The sequence below is a fragment of the Musa acuminata genome, chromosome BXJ2-2, assembly GCF_036884655.1.
Source record: "Musa acuminata AAA Group cultivar baxijiao chromosome BXJ2-2, Cavendish_Baxijiao_AAA, whole genome shotgun sequence".
Lineage (NCBI taxonomy): Eukaryota > Viridiplantae > Streptophyta > Magnoliopsida > Zingiberales > Musaceae > Musa > Musa acuminata.
In genome coordinates, this window is record NC_088339.1 from 23,145,224 (window position 1) to 23,167,643 (window position 22,420).

At 35.9% G+C, this 22,420-nt stretch overlaps 1 protein-coding gene across 1 annotated transcript; it reads left to right on the top strand.

The window, feature by feature from the left end:
* The first annotated feature begins 9,968 nt into the window (after window positions 1–9,968).
* LOC135604953 (tricetin 3',4',5'-O-trimethyltransferase-like) lies at window positions 9,969–11,525 on the top strand. Its single transcript, XM_065094604.1, has 4 exons — window positions 9,969–10,390; window positions 10,492–10,802; window positions 10,889–10,956; window positions 11,232–11,525. Exons 1-4 carry the CDS (start codon window positions 9,969–9,971, stop codon window positions 11,523–11,525), a joined length of 1,095 nt encoding a protein of 364 aa, XP_064950676.1.
* The last annotated feature ends 10,895 nt before the right edge of the window (window positions 11,526–22,420 follow it).

Consider the following 22,420-nt stretch of genomic DNA (forward strand, 5'->3'; position numbering starts at 1 on the left):
GTCAAGTCCTTGGCTCCTTACAGTACTTATCTCTCACCCGTCCGGATATCTCATTTGCGGTCAATAAATTATCTCAATTTATGCATCGACCATCTACTATGCATTGGTCTGCAGTCAAACGAATATTACGATATCTTCATGGGACTATCAATCATGGCATCTTTTTTCGCAAACACTCTCTCCTTCATCTCCATGCCTTTGCTGATGCTAATTGGGCAGGGAATTTTGATGACAGAACATCCACATCGGGGTATATTCTCTTCCTTGGACCTAATCCGATCAGTTGGAGTTCCAAGAAGCAAAAGATAGTTGCACGTTCTACAACTGAAGCTGAATACTGTGCCATTGCCACCGCAGCTGCAGAACTCAATTGGGTCATGAATCTCCTCAAGGAACTTGGCATCAACATCAACTCTACTCCTACAATATATTGTGACAATGTCGGAGCCACTTATCTATGCGCCAATCCGGTATTCCACTCCCGCATGAAACACATCGCCATCGACTTTCACTTTGTGCGAAAACAAGTTATCAAACATCAACTACGTCGACTTTCACTTTTTGCGAGAACAAGTTATCAAACAAGTACGTGTGTCCCACGTACATACGGCTGATCAATTAGCGGATTCCCTCACAAAGCCTCTCACCCACAAATCAAGATCTCCCGTGATAATAACCGCAACAACAGTCAAGATCTCCCTAACTACATGATAAGATATCATAAATCTGTTGAGGAAAATTCTCTCTTCTAAACATGTATAAATATAGAGTATTGTATACTGTTTCAATCAATACAATCTTCTTCTTTCTATTTCATTTCATTTCTATCAGGGAGACACTAGAGGATCACTTACAAAAGATCAAGGTAGGGAACTTTAACTTTCCTACATCCTCATCGTCCTCTTTTGATTATCAATATCTTTTTCATATTTGATTGATATTCTTTTGGCATGGTAAAGCTACATGAGTTTACATTTTTTTTCCTCATGAATTTATATATATATATATATATATATATTAAGGCATTCAAAATAGAAAATTGATTATTGAGTCCTTTGAAAGTTATTTCTAAGGTTTTTAAATAATTTATTTATTTTTTTGAAAAGGATGGGATGGAAGTTATATTGTTTGAATAGGATCCAAAAATAGTGTAGCTTTATTCAAAAACAGTGCAACTCATGTCATTAAATTTTTTTTGCATCCTTAAAACCTAAAAAAACCTTACATAATAATATTCAAGTGATTTTTGTCCATAGAGCATTGTAAATTCACCTTAACTTGGGTAAAATAAAAAAAATCAGAATCTCACAGTTTTAAAGGGTTGAAATAAATAAAATATTTATTTTAATAGCATAAAAATGAAAAAAAAAAGTTCGTTTATGTATTTTTAAGTTATTTGTAAGATTTTTCTGAATTTTTTTAAAAAGCTAGGATGTGAGTTACACTATTTTTTAATGTGTTACATTATTTTTGGATCCCATACAAAAATAGTGTAACTTAGGTCTATTATCACCCAAAAATATCGAAATTTTTATGAAGCATTGAAAGTATCTAATGAGGCCATAGTTGAAGAATTGTTCTAAAAGATGTATTTTCGATTAACTAAGCTCTTTTTTTTCGATCAATTTAAGTTGAAATTATAAGGTTGTAATTATGTCATTATTTTTTTATTTCATAATATTTATATTAAAAATTTAAGATTATTTTTATTTTTATGAATGTATCTATTATTTAATTTATTGGTTATTATTTATTTTTGTTCGATTTAAATGTTGGGTCTATTCGATGGCTATTTAGGACTCATGGGTGGTGAGGCTCATGGGGTGCTTGTGCGCTTCCTCCTCCTCCTCATGATGTCATGATTATATCATATAGAGACATTGGAAAACTAGTAAAGACCAACAAGTTTATAGATCATGTTAGACAAAAATCATAACATCAATTGCAATATGGAAGCAAATGTTCGTTACATACCATGTCTAGCAATAGACAACACTAACTAAGATGAATCCCAAAAAATATGTCCTAACCTCAAGTCCTTGAATCACAGCAATCATAAAGAATATGTCTGTGCTAAAAATTTAGGTTATATTTTAATCATATTATGCATGTTCACTAATACCTCGCTAATTAATCATTAGAGATGTCGTCACTTCAACAATATCCATACATTAAATGTTTTCGACTCTTCAAACTCGCTAATTAATTATTTTTTTATAATTTGAAATAAAATTTTTTTTGTTGGGTTTTATGTCTAAGAAAAAGAATAAAAAGGGCTCATTTTCCTAAAATAATTTAAATAAAAACGAATCAATCTACATGAGCATGGTATAGAATAAAAAATATATTAAAAAATATATTAAAGACTTTACAATCTTATTATTATTATCATTGCAAAGAAGAGAAGATGAGAATAGTTCTTACAGATCAATATCGCTGTTACTTTTGGATCCGATGACGTATTCGTAGATTAGATAAAAATTTTCTGAATGTTATTAAAAGATATTCATCGTAAACTAACTTTATTATTATTTGATTTTAAAATTTAACATTAAATTTTTTCACGTAATAGTGTGATTTTTATGTTTACAATTGCTTGTAAGTCCAATCATGAAAATTCTACTATAAATTTATCTCGATAAAGATTAATATGGATGTCAAACTTAAATAGATGATAACTCTCATGTATGAAAGAGGAGGAGGATGATGAGGATGTTATGTCTCTTATGTTGTAACCAAGGTAACCGAGGATTGAGACATTTTTCCTTCTTTCTTTATATATACTTTTTCCCTCGTTGTTAGTCTAACATATCTTCTGTTATAAATTGTTCAAATTAAGAATTTCTTTTCAAAAGATTTATTTGAAAATGTGTTTTCTTTTATTTTTTGGTAGTTATTTTTCAAAGGTTGTGTCTTTTGAGAAAATAGTTATAATTTTCAAAGGTTGTGTCTTTTGAGAAAATATCTATAAATAGCTATTTAGGGGTAAATTACAGATACAATTCTTTCATGCTCCTCTTCTTTGTCGTATCTTTTTTCCAACATTCTAAAAACGATATCTTGTGAGTTTATTCAAATTCACTATGGAGGCTACAAATACCATCAAATTATTGAATCAAGATTTTATTCGTTTGGATCGTTTTGATGGAACGAATTTTACCCGTTGGCAAGACAAGATGAAGTTCATGTTGACTGCTTTGAAGATCTTCTATGTGCTTGATCCAAATCTTTAACCAATTCCTGATCCAACCGACGATGACACCGATGAAATCAAGGCTGAACAAAAGAAAAGAAATGAAGATGAAGTCATGTGTAGAGGACACATTCTCAATGCTCTTTCGGACTGTCTTTATGATCTTTATACGGTGAAATTGAACTTCCTGAACCTTTTCAAGTAAGGGTTGTAATAGCCAAGTTGCCTTCATCTTGGAAAGGATATTACTTTGGAGCAAATTCAAAAACATCTTCGAATCGAGGAGGAATCGAGGATGAGAGATAAGAGTGAAAACTCTTTTTGCAATATAAAAGCAAATGTTGTGAATCAGCCTAAGAATTCCAACAAAAGCAAACAAAACAAGGAGAATCATTTTGGCCCCAAAAGGGATCAAAGACAATTTAAGAAGCCACAGAGTGGAGGCTGTTTTGTTTGTGGAAAACCTGGTCATTTTGCTAGGGATTGCAGATTTAAAAAAGGCTAGAAACCAAAAGTCAACTCCGTTGAGGGAGATGATAATATAATCGCTACGGTGAGCGAAGTGAATGCCATATTTGGCAAGATTTCTGGTTGGTGGTACGATACTTGTGCTACTGTCCATGTTTGCTATGATAAGGGACTCTTCAAGACTTACAAAGAAGTCACAGAAGGGCAAGAGATTCAAATGGGAAATGAAGTTCGTTCTAAGGTGATTGACAAGGGAAATATGGAACTGTGGAACTCACTTTCACTTCAGGTAAGAAAGTCACTCTTACTAATGTTTTTCATGTACCGGATATGAGTAGAAATTTAGTGAGTGGGAATCTCCTTAGCAAACCTGGAATTAAATCTGTATTTGAATCCGGGAAGTTAATTCTATCCCGTGATGGAACTTTTGTTGGAAAAGGCTATTCCGTCGAGGGAATGGTCAAATTATCTATTATTGACAATGATTCTAAAGTTAATAAAGATGTTGCTTCTATTTATATTGTTGATTCTTATTCATTATGACATGATAGATTAGCACATATTGGAATTACCATGATTAGAAGAATGGTTAAGTGTGGCTTAATAAATTGTCATTTTGATGATCTTAATAAATATGAAATTTGTGTTAAATCAAAGATGATGAAGAAACCCTTCAAAAGTGTTGAAAGATATACTAATTTGTTAGATTTAATACATTATGATATATGTGAATTAAATGACATATTAATGAGAGGAGGTAATAGATATTTTATTACTTTTATAGATGATATGTCTAGATTCACATATGTGTACTTATTGAAACATAAAAATGATGCTTTTAATGCTTTTAAGGCATATAAAGCAGAAGTTGAAAATCAATTGGGGAAGAAAATTTAAGTTTTAAGAAGTGATAGAGGAGGTGAATACTTTCCTAATGAATTTAACTTGTTTTGTGAACAACATGGCATAATTCATGAATGTTCAGCACCTAGAATACCTGAGCAAAATGGATTAGCAGAAAGAAAAAATAGAACTTATCTAGAGATGATTAATGCTATGTTGTTGCATGCTAAATTATCTTATAATTTGTGGGGAGAAGCTTTATTAGCTGCATGTCATATCTTAAATAGAATTCCCTCTAAAAAGAATAAGATCTCTCCATATGAGTTATGGAAAGGAAGACAACCTAACATTGGTTATTTTAAAGTGTGGAGGTGTCTTGCATATTATAAGAATAATGATCCTCAAAGGACAAAATTGGGACCTAGAGGAATCAAATGTGCATTTATAGGCTATGCCTCAAATAGCAAAGCATATAGACTTCTTAATTTAGAGTCTAATATCATAATAGAATCTCGAGATGTGGAGTTCTTTGAACATTTATTGACTTCTAGTAATAATGTTCATCCTCCAACTAGTGAAGAGTCACTAGTGAAGAAATCTCAAAAGATTGGTGAGCAACCTAAAATTCCTTTGATTGGACATCAATCAAGTTCACAAGAGGTTGGAGAGCAATCTTACGAATTAAGGAGAAGTACTCGTGTACAAAAAGCAAAAACATTAAAATCGGATGAGATTGATTCTCAAAGTATTTCTTTTTACCTTGTAGAAGGAACTAATGAGAGAGTATTAAAAACAATTCCTCTTGTTTTACAAGTGGAAGATGATCCTAAAACATTTAAAGAAGCTATGGCTTCTCGTGATGCTGCTTTTTGGAAAGATACTATTAATGATGAGATGGATTCTATTATGTCAAATCATACTTGGGAACTTGTCGATTTACCTTTTGCCTCAAAACCTATTAGTTGTAGATGGATATTTTGTAGGAAGTATCATACAAATGGTACTCTCCAAACGTTCAAAGCAAGGTTAGTTGCTTTCGACAAAAGGAAGGAATAGATTATTTTGACACATATGCTCCTGTGGCTAGGATCACATCTATTAGAATTATTTTTGCTTTAGCATCAATTTTTGATCTTTATGTTCATCAAATGGATGTCAAAACGGCATTTCTAAATGGAGACCTCGATGAGGAGGTTTATATGGAACAACCCGAAGGTTTTGTTCTACCGGGAAATGAACATAAAGTGTGTAAACTTATTAAATCATTGTATGGTTTAAAGCAGGCTCCAAAGCAATGGCATGAGAAATTTGATGCAATAATTCTTTCTAATGGATTTGTTCATAATATTGCAGATAAATGTGTTTATCTCAAAACTTGTGATGACTATATGGTGATAGTTTGCCTTTATGTTAATGATATGCTAATAGTGAGCAACAACATAAAAGGTATTGTAGAAACAAAGAGGTTTCTATCTTCAACATTTAAGATGAAAGATCTTGGGCAAGTTGATACTATACTAGGTATCAAGGTAAAAAGAAATAGTGGGGCAAATACCCCATTTGACCCAAGTATCAAATTAGTCAAGAATGTTAGAAGAATAGTGGCTCAATTAGAATATTCAAGTGCTATAGGACGTCTTATGTATGCAACGCAGTGCACAAGACCTGATATAGCATTTGCAGTTAGTAAATTGAGTAGATTTACTAGCAATCCAAATGTAGAGCATTGGAAGGCTATTGAAAGAGTTCTTGGGTACTTTAAACGAACCAAAGATTATGGCCTACAATACTCAAAATTTCTTGCTATTTTAGAAGGATATACTGACGCAAGTTGGATATCGAGTTTTGGAGATAATAAATCCACTACTGGTTGGGTGTTCACCTTGGGAGGTGGCGTTGTTTCTTGGAAGAGCAAGAAACAAACGTGTATAACTCACTCAACTATGGAATCAGAATTTGTTGCTCTAACAGATGCAGGAAAGGAGGCTGAATGGTTGAGGGACTTTCTATTAGAATTTCCATCGACTTCTAAGAGTGTGAATTCAATTTCTATACTTTGTGATAGTCAAGCCACTTTAGCTCGTGCATATAGTGAAATATATAATGGAAAGTCAAGACATATAAGTCTTAGACATGATTATGTGAGGAAATTAATCAAGAGTGGGATTATTTCACTCACATTTGTGAAAACAAGTGAGAATTTGGTTGATCCATTCACCAAACCTCTTACAAGAGAAGTTGTAAGATCAACATCAAAATGGATGGGGCTAAAACTCCTTGAATAAAAGATCCACCAATGATAGCAACCCTACTCAACATTATAAAATGAGTAATGAAGAGTTCAAAGGGTAAGAACAAGTCATTGATATGTGGAGTGGTTCAGCACTTTGAAATATTTTATGAGTCCCATCTAAAGATGTTAAAGTGCTGGTTGTCACCGAATGAGGGTTGAGTTAATTATACTCTTAATGAAGTTCAGTCAAGTTAGGACAAGTATCTCAAAGAGTGACAAAGATACTATAAGAACTTCACCTATATGAACTTAGAAGTGGTGCCGCTTCGATTGAGAGTTGGAGTTTCTCTCATAAAAGTTCATGAACTTGGATGAGCCCAAGGCCATATTAGGGCTAAGCGAGATTTTATAAGGAATACAAGAATGTTGTATTTATGTGTGTGGTATCACTGGTGTTGTCATAAGGAATAACAAATTCAAAGCTTTTATGCTATTTGGGATTTCGACTTCACTTTGTGATGCTTACACTAAGGTAATATTCAAATCGAAAGATATATTACTTTATTCATAAATACTATTTAATCACTTGGAGAAAATTTTAAATTTGAATAAGTGGGGGATTGTTATAAATTATTCAAATTAAGAATTTCTTTTCAAAAGATTTATTTGAAAAGGTGTTTTCTTTTATTTTTTTGTAGTTATTTTTCAAAGGTCGTGTCTTTTGAGAAAATAGTTATAATTTTCAAAGGTTGTGTCTTTTGAGAAAATAGTTAATTTTCAAAGGTTGTGTCTTTTGAGAAAATATCTATAAATAGCTATTTGGGGGTAAATTACAGATACAATTCTTTCATGCTCTTCTTCTTTACTCTCCAAGTGATTGAGTTAGATATTCTCCGATTCCTCTCTGAAGATTCTTTATTGTTTGCTCAATACAGATCTTCTAAAGGCTTGTCATATCCACTAAAACTATTTGCATCAAACCCAGAGCAATCTTATTGAGAAGAGGGTGCAAATATCATTTTTAGGAAAGTGTTTATACACGTTTCAAGCCTAAATATCTTTCCTAAAGTATTCTTGATCTTGTGTTTGTTATTTGTTTCCATAGTGGGTTTTATCCTCTTCTTTGTCGTACCTCTTTTTTCCAACATCTTCTTCCTCTATATTTCTTCGTTAGTTAATACGTCATTTGACTGTCAGTTAAAAGCATAACTGTTGTTAATACCATTGTAGCTTGAAAAAATATTAAGGTTTTTGTATCTATTTTTAACTCGAACTAACTAGATACATATTGAAGTTTTAAGCAATTAAACTTGAATTTTCAGATGGATGTCACTCGGATGAATATACGTAGAGAATCTTAATATGTGGAGAGACACATATTATATGAAAATTTGAAATAGAAAATATAATCTTTTTAAAGGATAGGCTTGTGAAAATTAACAAAAAATTATAATTATATTACGATAATGGCAGTGACGAAATATTGTTGGAAACTTGCTTTTACTACCGAGTGCGATTGATGACCTAAATATTTAGTTGACTTTACAGTCTTCGTATTGTGGCCAGTCCCGCTCACTTAACAGTCGGATTGCCACTCAGATGGTGATTACTGGAACGTGGATGACAGTATGTATGGCATGCACTCGATTTGCCCTTTTCTTTTGTTCGATATGTCTCGAGTAGTTTGAAGAGTGTTCTCTTTCATGTATAAGCTTCAATTGTTTGATATTATGTCTCTCAAATGATTCCAGGCGTGTCCTTTTGATAAGTTTGGTTTGACGCCTAGCCAATACCTAAAATATCAAATCAGTAAGCAGAATGTAAGTATCGACCTTCACGAAAATGGCGTCTCCTCCACTCCGAATGCGTTGACGTGCTCTACGCCTGCGTGGAGTCAACGGATTCCAAGTTTATGAATTCTTTTGCTTCCATGTAAGAGGGTAGGCACTGTGACAGTGACGCATGCCTGATAATAAATGGCGAACCCGGGGCGGGTGGTGCGCCGGAGATGACAAGAGGGTGGCCAAAGTTAATGCCCTTGATACGCAGGTGCCTGCAGGAGGAGACGACCAGAGAGGCTCACGACTCCTGATCATGGCTATGAGGTGGCCAGACTATCACGCAGATGACCAAATGTCTCATTTAATGCAGACGTGGACGTGTTGACCAACTTCTTACGCTCTCAGGTAATGAAATGCAGCATGGATAGGCATGCATTTAAATGTTAACGATAAGAGCAACCCTTAGGGGTGGCGACAAGTACGTGCTCGGTCACCTCTCTCCGTCATAACGTATTGCGACACTGTTACGCCTTTGCCCCAAACACTGTTGGAATAAATTTGGGGATTCTGACTTTGATAAACGTGTTACTTTTCGAAACCATGCAATTTTATGAAGGCAGTCATCTTGAGGAGAGGATAAGTATTCCTAGTCGGAGGTGATGATCTAATGGAACACCCTGTGTTCTTCTTTATGCTCAGCAAGTAGACAGGATTGCAGCATGTATCATACAGATCATTATACTTGTAATTACGCATCATTAAATGCTGAAATGTTTGGGTGTTCTTTATCCAAAACAAAGCCTGAAGTATTTATCTCCGCAGCTCCTGAGGTGAAGTCATTTTCGAGAGACGGCGTATGGGGGTCATCACAAGATGGTCCTTTTGCCATCAGACTGTCAATCGTAGACCGACGAGAATGCATGGTAGTAGTGTTTGCAGTCTCAGGCGCCTTGACTGTTTGACCTTTTCCTCGAATTGGATCTGACGTCTTACAAGGAATGGTGTTGGCTTATGTTGGAAAATTTCAACCATTCCCATGCTACGATGGTGAAAGGTAGGATTGGTAATATGCTGCTCGGAGGAGGGATTTGGGAGATCACAAACCCCGGTTTGGTTCCATGTCATATCTCGTGGTAAACATCATGCAGAAACATATCGATGACTAGAACATGCTGTCACTGTCATGCCCTCGAAACACAATTTTTCGACCACGGGTTGGATATATGCCGTATTAAGGCGTAGATGAGTGTGCGTTGCCCGTCATCTTATACTCGACCGAGGTTGCCATCTAATCTAATTATGGTATGGATTCAATTGAGGTTGTTGTAGCAGAGGGGTTTGCACGGTATAAAGATAGACCTCCTCCTCCCCGGTTTCACATTCAAGGACTATACCCTTCCTCTGTTACTCTTTCTCGTCTCCCAACTTATAAGCCACTCCAGCCGGCAATATGCAGGCCGCCAAGGACGTGCTGCAGCTGACCGCAGAGGAGGAGGAGGAGGAAGCGCGCAGGTTCGCCATGAGGCTCGCCATGGGCTACTGCCTTCCCTTGACTCTTAAAGTAGCCATCGAGCTGGAGCTCCTCGAGACCATCGTCAAGGCCGGCCCCGGCGCCATGCTGAGCCCCGCTGACATCGCGGCGGGGCTGCCCACCGAAAACCCTCAGGCGACCGATATGGTGGACCGGATGCTCCGCTTGCTCGCCGCCAACGGCATCCTCAGTTGGTCTGTCGAGGCCAGCGGCGTCGATGGCCGCCCCGCCTGCAAGTACGGTGCGGCGCCTGTCTGCAAGTACTTGACCAGGAACGAGGACGGCGTGTCCATGGCCGCTTTTACCTTGTTGATGCATGATAAGATCACCATGGAGAGCTGGTAATCTAAGGAGGCAACAACAACAACATTCACGTATTTTTCTTCTCTTGTAGAATTAAGGAATGCGCAGTTGATTGGTTTTGTTTGGTCAACGTTCGCAGTTACTACTTGAAGGATGCGGTGTTGGAGGGCGGCATCCCGTTCAAGAAGGCTCACGGGATGACGGCGTTCGAGCACCACGGCAAAGATCCACGGTACAACAAGCTGTTCAATGACAGCATGAGGAACCACTCCACCATCTTGATTAAGCAACTGCTGGAGACCTACCGCGGCTTCGACGACGTCAAAGTGCTCGTCGACGTCGGCGGCGGGACCGGCGCCACGCTCCACTTGATCACCTCGGGGCATCAGCACATCAAGGGCATCAACTTCGATCTCCCTCACGTCATATCCGGCGCACCACCCTACCCAGGTCGTCCGCCATTTATATGACACATGGTACTATTACAGTGCCTACCTAGTAGGTAGACTAACATACTTGGGATGCATCGACTTCAGGTGTAGAGCACGTCAGTGGCGACATGTTTGAGAGCGTTCCGAGTGGAGGAGACGCCATCTTCATGAAGGTTACTTGTTAATTACATTTCGATGTTTGAGATCGTAGCTATTAAAAAAACACTCTTGGAAATCACATGAGACATAATATCCAACAATCGAAGCTTGCTTATAAAAGCAAACACACTCGAAATAACTTGAGACGTATGCTATCTATGTTCACATGACACGAACATCATCGTCATCGTAGTCCTCCCCCCTCATGAGGAACTCATCATCATCAATTTGCAATAGGTTTAGCATCCTATCATCACTAAAATATAAAAAACATGAGATGCAATTGCAGTGGATTCTTCACGACTGGACTGACGAGCAGTGCGCCAGAATACTGAAGAACTGTTGGAAGGCACTTCCAAAGAAAGGGAAGGTGATACTAGTGGAATACCTACTTCCCATGAGTCCGGAGCAATACTCAAACTCGCAAGGCATCTTTGAACTGGACATAGGAATGATGACGTACACTGGAGGAAGAGAGAGGACACAGTATGAGTTAGAGGCACTGGCGAAAGAAGCAGGGTTCGTAGGATTCAAAGCCACTTACATATCTATTTATGCTTGGCTGATAGAGTTCACCAAGTAGATCAGATCCAAAAAAAATCTATATCTGTGCTGTACGTATAAGAGTTTCAATATAATTATAAAGTGAAAGTAAATCCTATTTTCTCTATATGATTCTTGAATTTTAGAGATGACATGCCTTTAGTCAAGATCAGCAATCATTAATTCAGTGCTAATATGCTCAATGATCATTTTCTTTTCTTTTACACATTCTTTTATGGCTAAATACTTAATGTTGATGTGTTTACTTCGACTTTTATTATTTTTAGTCATAAAGATAGAAGATGAATTATCGTAGAAAATTTTTAATAGCCTAGAAATAGAATCTATGATTCTAAGCCCAGAAATGAAACTTTTAAGCCATACACCATATGAAGTAGCCTCAAAACAAGAGACAAACTCAACTTTTATGGTAAAAGCAATAGTCAAGGTATGCGTAAAGCTTCTCCAAGAAATAGCTCCACCAAATGCAATATAAGGTCTAGTACAGACCTGAGCATGTATAAGGCTTCCTACGACATAAGCATATGAGATGTTTTTCATTGATTCCCTTTCAAGGTTGTTCTTTGGGCATTGATTCAAATTAAACCTATCACCTTTCACAATGGGAGCAACACTTGGTAAACAATCCTTCATCTGAAATATTTCTAAAAGTTTATTGATATAGGTTTCTTGTGATAAACCTAAAATACATCGAGGTCTATCTCTATGGATCTTAATACCAATAACATAAGATGCTTCACCCATATCCTTCATGTCAAAATTTTTAGAAAAGAATTGTTTCACCTCATGCTACAAACCCTTATCGTTGGTTGCAAGCACAATATCATCTACGTATAAAACAAAGAAACATATTTTATTCCCACTGACATTCTGGTATATGCATTGATCCATGAGATTTTCAACAAATCCGAATGAAGAAATCACTTATAGAATTTAAAATACCATTGGCAGGGGCTTGTTTTAAACCGTATATAAACTTTTTAAGTTTACAAACCAAGTGTTTACCAACACTAGAGAAGAAACCTTCATGTTGTTTCATATAAACCTATTTCTCTATATATTCATTAAGAAATGTTATTTTCACATCCATTTATTGCAACTCAATGTCAAAATGAGCAACCAATGCCAAAATGATACGAAGAGAATTTTTCTTAGATACAAGAAAAAACGTCTTCGTATAATCGATTCTCTCCCTTTGAATAAATCCTTTTGTAACAAGTCTTGCCTTGTATCTTTCAATGTTGTATAATAAATCTTTCTTAGTTTTAAAGACCCATTTGCAGCCAATAGCCTTTGCTTCATTAGCCAACTCTACAAGATCCCAAACTCCATTGCTCATCATGAAATTCATCTCTTCTTTCATGGCATCATACCACAAATTTGATTTGTTGTAACTCATGGCTTGTGAAAAGGTTTCATGATCATTTTTTACTCCAATATTATAGTCAGATTCTTGTAGATATATAACATAATCACTAGGAATTATTGATTTTTTTATTTCTAGTAGATTTTCTTAATGTTGTACCAATGTTTCCTTGAGGAACTTGTGGTTCATCCTGTTGTTCAGAAGCTTGTTGTAATTCTTGAACTGCTCGATCTATGAACTATAAACAATCTATCATTTGATGTGGAAGGTTGAGATTATATATGATCATGTGCAGAAACTATATTCCTGAATTGATCACTCTCACTTATCATGTCATCCTCAAGAAATTTAGCATTTCTTGATTCCATAATCCTAGTTGTGTGAGATGGACAATAGAATCTACAACATTTGAGCTTTTTGACATATGCAATAAAATACTCACTAATAGTCCTCGAGTCCAATTTCTTCTCTTGTGGATTATATGTTGGGAAATCTTGGAGGCGACATCACATGCGCAGCGGAAAAACAGAAAACAAAATCCTCAATTCCCAAATATATGTTCGTCATCGTGCGAAAATTGGTGCGCAAAATCCGCGAAGTAGAAAATCACGTGTTAGATATATTGTGTTACCTAGGAGATCGTATATCCCTGAATCTCTATAGATCTCTAGGAGAGGGTGAAGGAGGTCAAGCGTTCTCCTCTCCAACGGTGATCCACACAGTAGAGCTACGATGACGCAACTCAAAACTTCAAGCCTGCTCTAAGGTGGAGAGGGGGAGGAGAATAGGAGAGGCAAGCAAAAGACTCTAGCTTATGAATCACTGATTCCCTCCTATTTATAAAGGTCTCTTATCAACTTAACCCTAATGGATCTTACCATATTGGGTATTCAACTACCAAAGCCTATTAAATTAGTGGATCTCTATCTAATAATTCATAGATTTATTGGATATTTAATAAGATAGGGGCTTCGACGGATATTTCATATCCGAACCTCTACTCATCGCAATGCCTACCATACCATATGTGTGTGACCCTCTAGGCTCAATATCGAGCTAGTCTTAAGTCATACATGTCAGAACTCCTTTTGGCTTAGTGAATTATTATCTTCATAATAATTCACTCGATTCATCGACTACGGACGTACTAGGCCACTACGTCGCAGTCTCCAGACGATACAGGGGAATCCAATCTATTAGACATATATGTCCTCAGTTACCATGTACCTATAATCCCTCATCCATCTAATATCCCAGAGACCATATATTGGGCATGCTGTTGTCAGACCCATACGATTTCTATTCGAGTCTCACTCTAATCGGATTCTCTTGGAAAACTCTTTCTCTCTTAATCTGAATGACCCTAATCAGGAATTTGTTTGAGCAAGAACATATGAGATATTCCTCTCATGAGACTGAGAGTGGATGATTATCTATCGACACACAATAGCCCTCGTAAGGTTGATTGCTACTCCCGATGACCGGCTGTGCTAGATCTAGGACATCCAAACCTATAAGTCCAGTATTAAAGAGTGGATCACTCATACAGGACATCATTGGTGTCTCAAGTCTAAGGACCAAATACACTGCTAGAACTACAGAATCGCTGTCTGACAAATAAGACATCATCAACCATCCAGCATTCCGTAAGCGAATCAATCAGCGAACTCATTCTCCAATGAGCATCTGTACTGTATCCCTAGTATCCTCACACGAGCAGCTATGAGACCAACTACATCCATTATATGGACGGGTATACAGCACACCAATCTCTGTGGTTATCTCGATGTCCCTCTCGAGCAACTATGACCGGGATTATTTAGGATCTGTGTTTAAAGGCAAATCGATCTCATTATCGTGATCTCATCACGATCCGATTCCAATTGCATAGATCAATGAATATCATAATATATACATGCATATATGCAATAAGCAATATAAAGTGATAAATACCAAAATATAATAAGCAAAAAGACTACGTGTCAAGTCACACGTGCTATCACTCACGTGATTGGCTTGTAGGGCACATATGACTAGCAATCTCCCACTTGACCTAAAGTAAATCACCTTTGTGCTTGATCCTCATCAGACTCCTGTGACGCTCAAAGACAATATGAGACAACGGCTTTGTCAATGGATCTACAATGTTATTTTCGGATGGAACTCTTTCCATTGCTATATCTCCTCGGGTCACGATCTCTCTAATAAGCTAGAACCTCCTCATAAAACTTCTGATGAGACCTGGGTTCCCTTATTTGAGCAATCGCCTCATAGTTGTCACACTTCTTCATCTAGACTCCCTCTTTTACTGCATCTACTATAGCAATGTACTCCGCCTTTGAGGTCGAGTCAACAATAGTATCTTGCTTGAAACTCTTCCAACACACTGCTCCTCCATTCAAGGTGTACACATACCTCGAATTCGACATGCTATCATCGACATCAGACTGAAAACTCGAGTCCGTGTAAGCTTTCAACCTTGAGGCTACTACCTCTATATACTAGTAAAAGATATTTAGTCCTTCTCAAATACTTAAGGTTACACTTTACTACTTTCCAATGCTCTAAGCTTGGATCCGCCTGATACCTGCTCGTGACACTCAGAGCATGTGCTATATTAGGCCTGGTACATAGCATGACATACATGATAGACCCTATAGCTGAGGCATAAAGTATCCTATCCATGTTCGCCCTTTCTTCAGGAGTCTTTGGGGAGATACTCCTAAAAGCGATATCTCATGTTTCATCGGTACGAGACTTTTCTTGAAATTTTTCATGTCAAACCTTTTGACAATAGTGTCTATGTACCTAGATTAGGAAAAGCCAAGCATCCTCTTGGATCTATCTCTATAGATCTGAATCCCTAAGATATAGGATGCTTCCCTTAAGTCCTTCATGAAGAAGTGTCTAGATAACCAAGCATTTACTGTTGATAGCATTCCTATATCATTCCAAACGATCAGGATGTTATCCACATATAACACCAAGAATGTGATAGCGCTCCCACTTACCTTCCTGTACACACAAGGCTCATCTTTATTCTTAACGAAGTCATAAGCTTTGATACCACTGTTGGAAAATCTTGGGGGCGACATCACATGCGTAGCGGAAGAACAAAATACACAATTCTCAATTCCCAAAGATATGTTCGTCGTTGTGCGAAGATTGGTGTGCAAAATCCGCGAAATAGAAAATCACGTGTGAGATATATTATGTTGCCTAGGGAGATCGTATATCCTTGAATCACTACAGATCTCTAGGAGAGGTGAAGGAGGTCAAGCACCCTCCTCTTTAGCGGTAATCCACACAACAGGACTGCGATGATGCGCCTCAAAACTACAGGCCTACTTTGAGGTGGAGAAGGGGAGAAGAATAGGAGAGACAAGTAAAAGGCTCTATAGCCTATGAACCATTGATTCTCTCCTATTTATAGAGGTTCTCTATCAACTTAACCCTAATAGATCTTACAATATTGGGTATTGGATCTTCATCTAACTACCCAAGCATATTAGATTAGTGGATCTCTATCCAATAATCTCTTATGGGTACTTATTAGATCTCATCCATACGATCCAATAATTCATAGGTTTATTGGATATCCAATAAAATAGGTGCTCCGACGGATCTCTCATATCTGAACCTCTACTCATCGTAATGCCTACCATATATGTGTGACCCTCTAGGCCCAATATCAAGCTGGCCGTGAGTCATACCTGTCAGAACTCCTTCTGGCTTAGTGAATTATTATCTCCATAATTCACTCGACACATCGACTGCGGATGTACTAGGCCACTACGTCGCAGTCCCCAAACGATACAAGGAAATCCAATCTATTGGACCTATCTATCCTCAATTACCGTTTTCCTATAGTCTCTCATCTATCTAATATCAAAGAGACTATATACCAGGCATGGTGTTGTCAGACCCATACGGTTTCTACTCGAGTCTCGCTCTAATCGGATTCTCTTGGAGAACTCTTTCTCTCTCAATCCGAATGACCTTGGCTAAGGATTTGTCTGAACAAAAACACATGGGATATTCCTCTCATGACACCGAGAGTAGATGATCCACTATCGACACTCAATAACCCTCATAAGGTTGACTACCACTCCCGATGACCGGTTGTGCTGGATCTAAGACATCCAAACCTATAAGTCCGGGTATTAAAGAGTGGATCATTCATATAGGACATCCTTGGTGTCTCAAGTCTAAGGACCAGATACACCACTGAGACTATGAAATCGCTGTATGATAATAAGGCATTATCAACCATCCAGCATTCTATAAACAGATCAATCAATGAACTCATTGGAGCACTTGTATTGTATCCTTAGTGTCCCCACACGAGCAGCTATGAGACTAGCTGCATCCATCATATGGACAAGTATACAGCACACCGATCTGTCCAGTTATCTCGATGTCCCTCTCGAGTAACCTATGATCGGGATTATTTAGGACATGTATTTAAAGACGAATCGATCTCATTATCATGATCTCATCACGATCCGATTCTCATTGCACAGATCTAAGGACATCATAATATATACATGCATATATGCAATAAGCAATATAAAATGATAAATGCCAAAATATAATAAGCAAAAAGACTGCATGTCAAGTCACACGTGTCATCACTCACGTGATTGGCTTATAGGGCATATATGACTAGCATTATATATCATGACCTTAGACGGACATCCCTAAATGCGTATACGTCACAAACCTTTCCATAATTCAAATGGTGTCTTTTGGACAGCTTTGGTTGAAACTTGGTTTAATATTTACACAACCGTTTTTAGTGCTTCAATCCACAAGAACTTAGGAAGATTGAAGTTGCTAAGCATACTCTGCACCATGTCTAATAATGTTCGGTTTCTTCTTTCTGCAACACAATTCTGGTTTGGATAACCAGGCATAGTGTATTGGACAACAATCCCATGTTCTTGAAGAAACTTAGCAAAATGATTAGGTGCTTATTCATTTTCAGTATATCTACCATAATATTCTTCACATCTATCTAATCTCACAATTTTAATTTTTTTATCATATTGATTTTTAACTTCAGCCTTAAAGATTTTGAAGGCATCCAATGCTTCATTTTTGTTATGAACCATATATATATATATCATGAATAATCATAGATGAAGTATTTCTGACCATGTGTGTTAATGTCTAGACAATATATATCAGTATGAATGATATCTAATATGTCTGAACTCCTATGAGCACCTTTTTTGGACTTATTGGTCTACTTTCCCTTAATACAATCCACACAAGTCTTAAAATTAATAAAATCAAGAGTACTAAGTATCGTATCATTAACTAATCTCTTAATTCTCTCTATAGAGATATGTCCTAATCTCTGATGTCATAACATAGAGGAGTCCTCACTAATATTACACATTTTAATGCCAGCGTGAACATGCATTAAACTTTGAGTGTCATCATTTTGTAAGAAAATACGATAAAGACCATCAGACAAAATATTTTTCCCAACACAATCAGATTTATATAATAAACGAAATGATGTGTCTTGAAAATTAAAGGAATATCCAATTGGTACGAGTCTGGAAAAAAAAATTAAGTTTCGTGAGAAACTTGTTACATAAAAGGTCCTTTCTAATTTTAAAACAAAACCACTACTTAAAGTTAAAATGCATATTCCAATTACCTCCACATGTAAGCCCATCTTATTACTTGATAAGATGCTTTGCTCACTTCCCATTGGCTTTCCTAGGTTTTGCATACTCTACAAAGAGTTTGCAATATGGATTGTTGATCTAGAGTCAATCCACCAAGTGTTAATATTAACATTAACCATATTAGATTAATAACACATAAACGATGTTGATTTACCTTTCTTTTCAAGTCATTGTTGAAATTTTGTGTATTCCTTCTTCATGTGTCACTTTCTTTTACAAAAGAAACACTTTGCTTCTTTCTTGATATCAGCTTGGGGTGATATTTTACCTTTTCGTTACTGATGAGCTTTCTGATTGGCTTGATTTTTTTGTCAGTTTTATTCTTTCCGTGAGTGGTTACCACCAGTACACTCTCACCTAGTTCCATCACTAACCTCTCTTCTTCTTGAACACACATGGTCATTAATTCATTGATTGACCATTTGTCCTTATGTGTATTGTATAAAATCTTAAAAGGCTCGTATTGAGATGGAAGGGTGTTCATAATATAGTGCACCAGGAAAGATTCTGACATATTAATCTCGAGCTTCTTAAGTTGAGCCGTAATATCTCGTATTTGCATTATATGCTCATACACACCCTTTATGTTGGTGAGTCTAATGGATGAGAATTTCATTATTAGGGTACTTGCTAGTGCCTTTTCTAAAGTGACGAATTGCTTATCGATAGCTCGTAGCAAGTCTCAAACCTTCTTATGTTGGTCAACAGAACCACGTATGCTAGCAGTTGTCTTTAGTTTTAATAAACATTACGCTGAGCCGATTGGATCGCTCCCATCGCTCATATAATGCGACCTCAGTTGGAGTGCTGGTATTAGTGATTGTAGATAGTTTGTTTTTCCTAATAGCATAATCAATATCCATCCACCGTAAATGGAGAAGAATCCTCTCCTTCAATATCTTATAGTTATCACCACTAAGTTCGGGAATGTCACATCGAATATCAGAGAAATTAACAGTTTGATAAACCGCATAAAATCAAACATGTTTATATCAAAATTTGAGGCTTAATAGTTTAAATTACATGTTTTACCAATGTAAAATATACCAAAAATATGAATCTAATAACATAAAAATTGTATATGGGTTAAATTTTTAATTCAAATAGATTCAAATAGTCTTTATGATAAAACTATCAAATTATATTCCAATTCATAATTCCCGTAGGTAAATTATGAAAATAATATAATATTTTATCCTGATTAATTATATGAATATAATAAAAGATCCTATGGGATAATAATTATTATATTGAATATAATAAGTCGATGTCTACTTACTTATGTAATCCTTATTTTAACTTTATATATAATTTTAATTAATTAAGAATGTTATGGTTAATTCCTAATTAATTAAGATTATATGGATTACTAGACATTTTAGACATATAAAATTGACTCATAAGCATAAATTAATATAACCAAATATGCATATATAATGCAAGTATTTTATCGACTCCAAATATTAAAATGTTATATCATCAAGATTTTCAACATGAAATATATCAATAAGTTTCAAAAAGAAACCAAAATCAAATCATATTCATGATATAAAACTAAAAACTCTTTCGTATTAAGGCAAAGGTCAATTGGCTCTGATACCAACCGTTAAAAATTTTGATACCAAAATATGTTTCTAAACCATTATAACAAAAACACAAGAAAAAACTAATGCGGAAACAAAATTACGTACCTCCAACCATTGTTATTAAGAATTTCAGCAACGGTTTCTTTTTGAGTTTTGGCACTTCTCGACTCAGAACTCTCGGGTAGGAAATCCTTTAAACTTAAAAGAGATGTTGAGCCCAAGGATCAAAACTCTCGTTTATATAGATGTTCTCACATCAAGAACATTTATTATCATCAACTCATAACGTTCAATAATTAATTCAAATATGTAATGTTTGGACCATAATGAAGAATTTTAATGATATTAAATAAAATATTTAATAATAATAATTTGTTTAGAATAAAAAATCAAAATATTTAGACTATAATAAATGAAAAAATTGATTATAATGAATGATGAACTTAATGAAAACGATTACATTATTATTAAATAAAATATTTAATAAACGATTACAGATAAAACGAGCAATTAAGAAGTAGCAAATCTTACGTCTGATCTAAAACTTAACAAAAAGTTTTGTATGAGAGTCCACAAACAATAATGACCATTTATAGTGAATGGTTAGGCATAAGATGCATTGAAGAAACACCAATTCCAGTGACTAGCCCATTATTTTCTTGGATTGTTCTCTACCAATGTGTTTGTTCTTCCTTTTTAGTGTGTTAATACAAAAAAGAATCTTGCCTCTTCATCTTCAATAGTTCATAACTTTCGGATCATGAAGCGTGTCCCATTGCACAATACAAAATTTTCATGCATATAAAATATGAATAGTAAGAAACAAATTATAAAAAAATAATAATAGAACTTCATGCACACTAAGATGAATAATGAAAATATAAAAAAAGAAAAATATCTTAGCAATAGTGTTAAATTGAAACTGAAGTTAAAGCAACCTATTTTACTATTAACCGCATGGATTGGTAGAAAATTTCAGGAAGATACCATTTTACAAGCAATGGTATCTGGACAACCTATTAACTGCACGTCACCAGAAAGTTTTGATACCATTTTACAAGCAATTTGAGAAACAAAGCATCCAATGCATGCCAACATAAGTTAGTAACAATGTCCTCTTGTTCCAATAGGTTGTCCAGATTCTAGGCTCTAAAAGCTCTCCAACAAAGAGCACTGGACAATCGTGGTTTTACACAAATAAAACAAGTGTTAAACAGGAGAAGCATCATCAAATTCCAGCCATTTGATCCAAACTTCATGCGACAATTAAAACTCCTTAAATATAGTAACAATGATTTGAAGAAAAAAGAGAACATCAATTTGCATCAACCAAATGATTGCATGCCGGTGTGCTTGTATCTGTCCATTGATATACAGTGCACTAATTACTTATCTTACGATGCTAAAGATCTAGAAAACAAAAATTCAGTCCAACTTAATTTCTGTTGATGTTGAGAACAAGGACTAATACTTCTTACTAGGGTAATAATATAGAAAATAGTATCATGCATTAAAAGTGCACAAAATTTATGGAGCAATGGCAGTGACATCAAACAATTCAGCGTGAGGGGGCATAAGAGTCACAACACAACATAAAAATCAGTTTACAAGAACACCGAATTACCAATGGAGAAGTAAATATCAGAGAGAAAGACAAGTGTAATGATATTGTATTAACATCTAATGCAACATCAGTCAACATCAAGCATGGTCTAGTATAATTAACATCTAAGACACTCGAAACAAGTAGTTTCAATACTCTCACATGCCATTCAAAGTGACATTAAGATCTAATGAACATATTATTAAATCTAACATAAGTGTTTTCTAGAACAACAATATCAGTTCTCCCATCAGTTAGAGAAGTTTAAATTGCATCAAGATTGTAACTTGTCATAAACATTCTATCACTCATAAACATTCTATCACCCATACACATGTCTACTCTGAAGTCCAACCAATCTGATCTAAGATGAAACAAGCAAGAAGAAGAGATGGAGCAGAAAGGAATCAATGCTTTAAACTTACAGCTACTGTTCTTGACCCGAATCTGCTTATTGACGGTCAAGCTATCCACCACCAAGCTATTGGCAACAGAGTCCATACAAAGTTGTTGGCAAACATAGAACACTCGAACGCTATATGCACATAAATAAAGGATGAAATGCAACGTAATCCATACAAAGTACAAGATAGTAAAGCCATGAAGCGGTGGCGGTTGAGGAAGGGAGGGAGGGAGGGACTGCCTGAGAAAGACAGG

Coding starts and splice junctions, on each gene's coding strand:
- LOC135604953 (XM_065094604.1), top strand. CDS start 9,969: ATGCAGGCCGCCAAGGACGTGCTGCAGCTGACCGCAGAGGAGGAGGAG. Junction 10,391..10,491: donor AAGATCACCATGGAGAGCTG/GTAATCTAAGGA, acceptor CAACGTTCGCAG/TTACTACTTGAAGGATGCGG. Junction 10,803..10,888: donor CGGCGCACCACCCTACCCAG/GTCGTCCGCCAT, acceptor CATCGACTTCAG/GTGTAGAGCACGTCAGTGGC.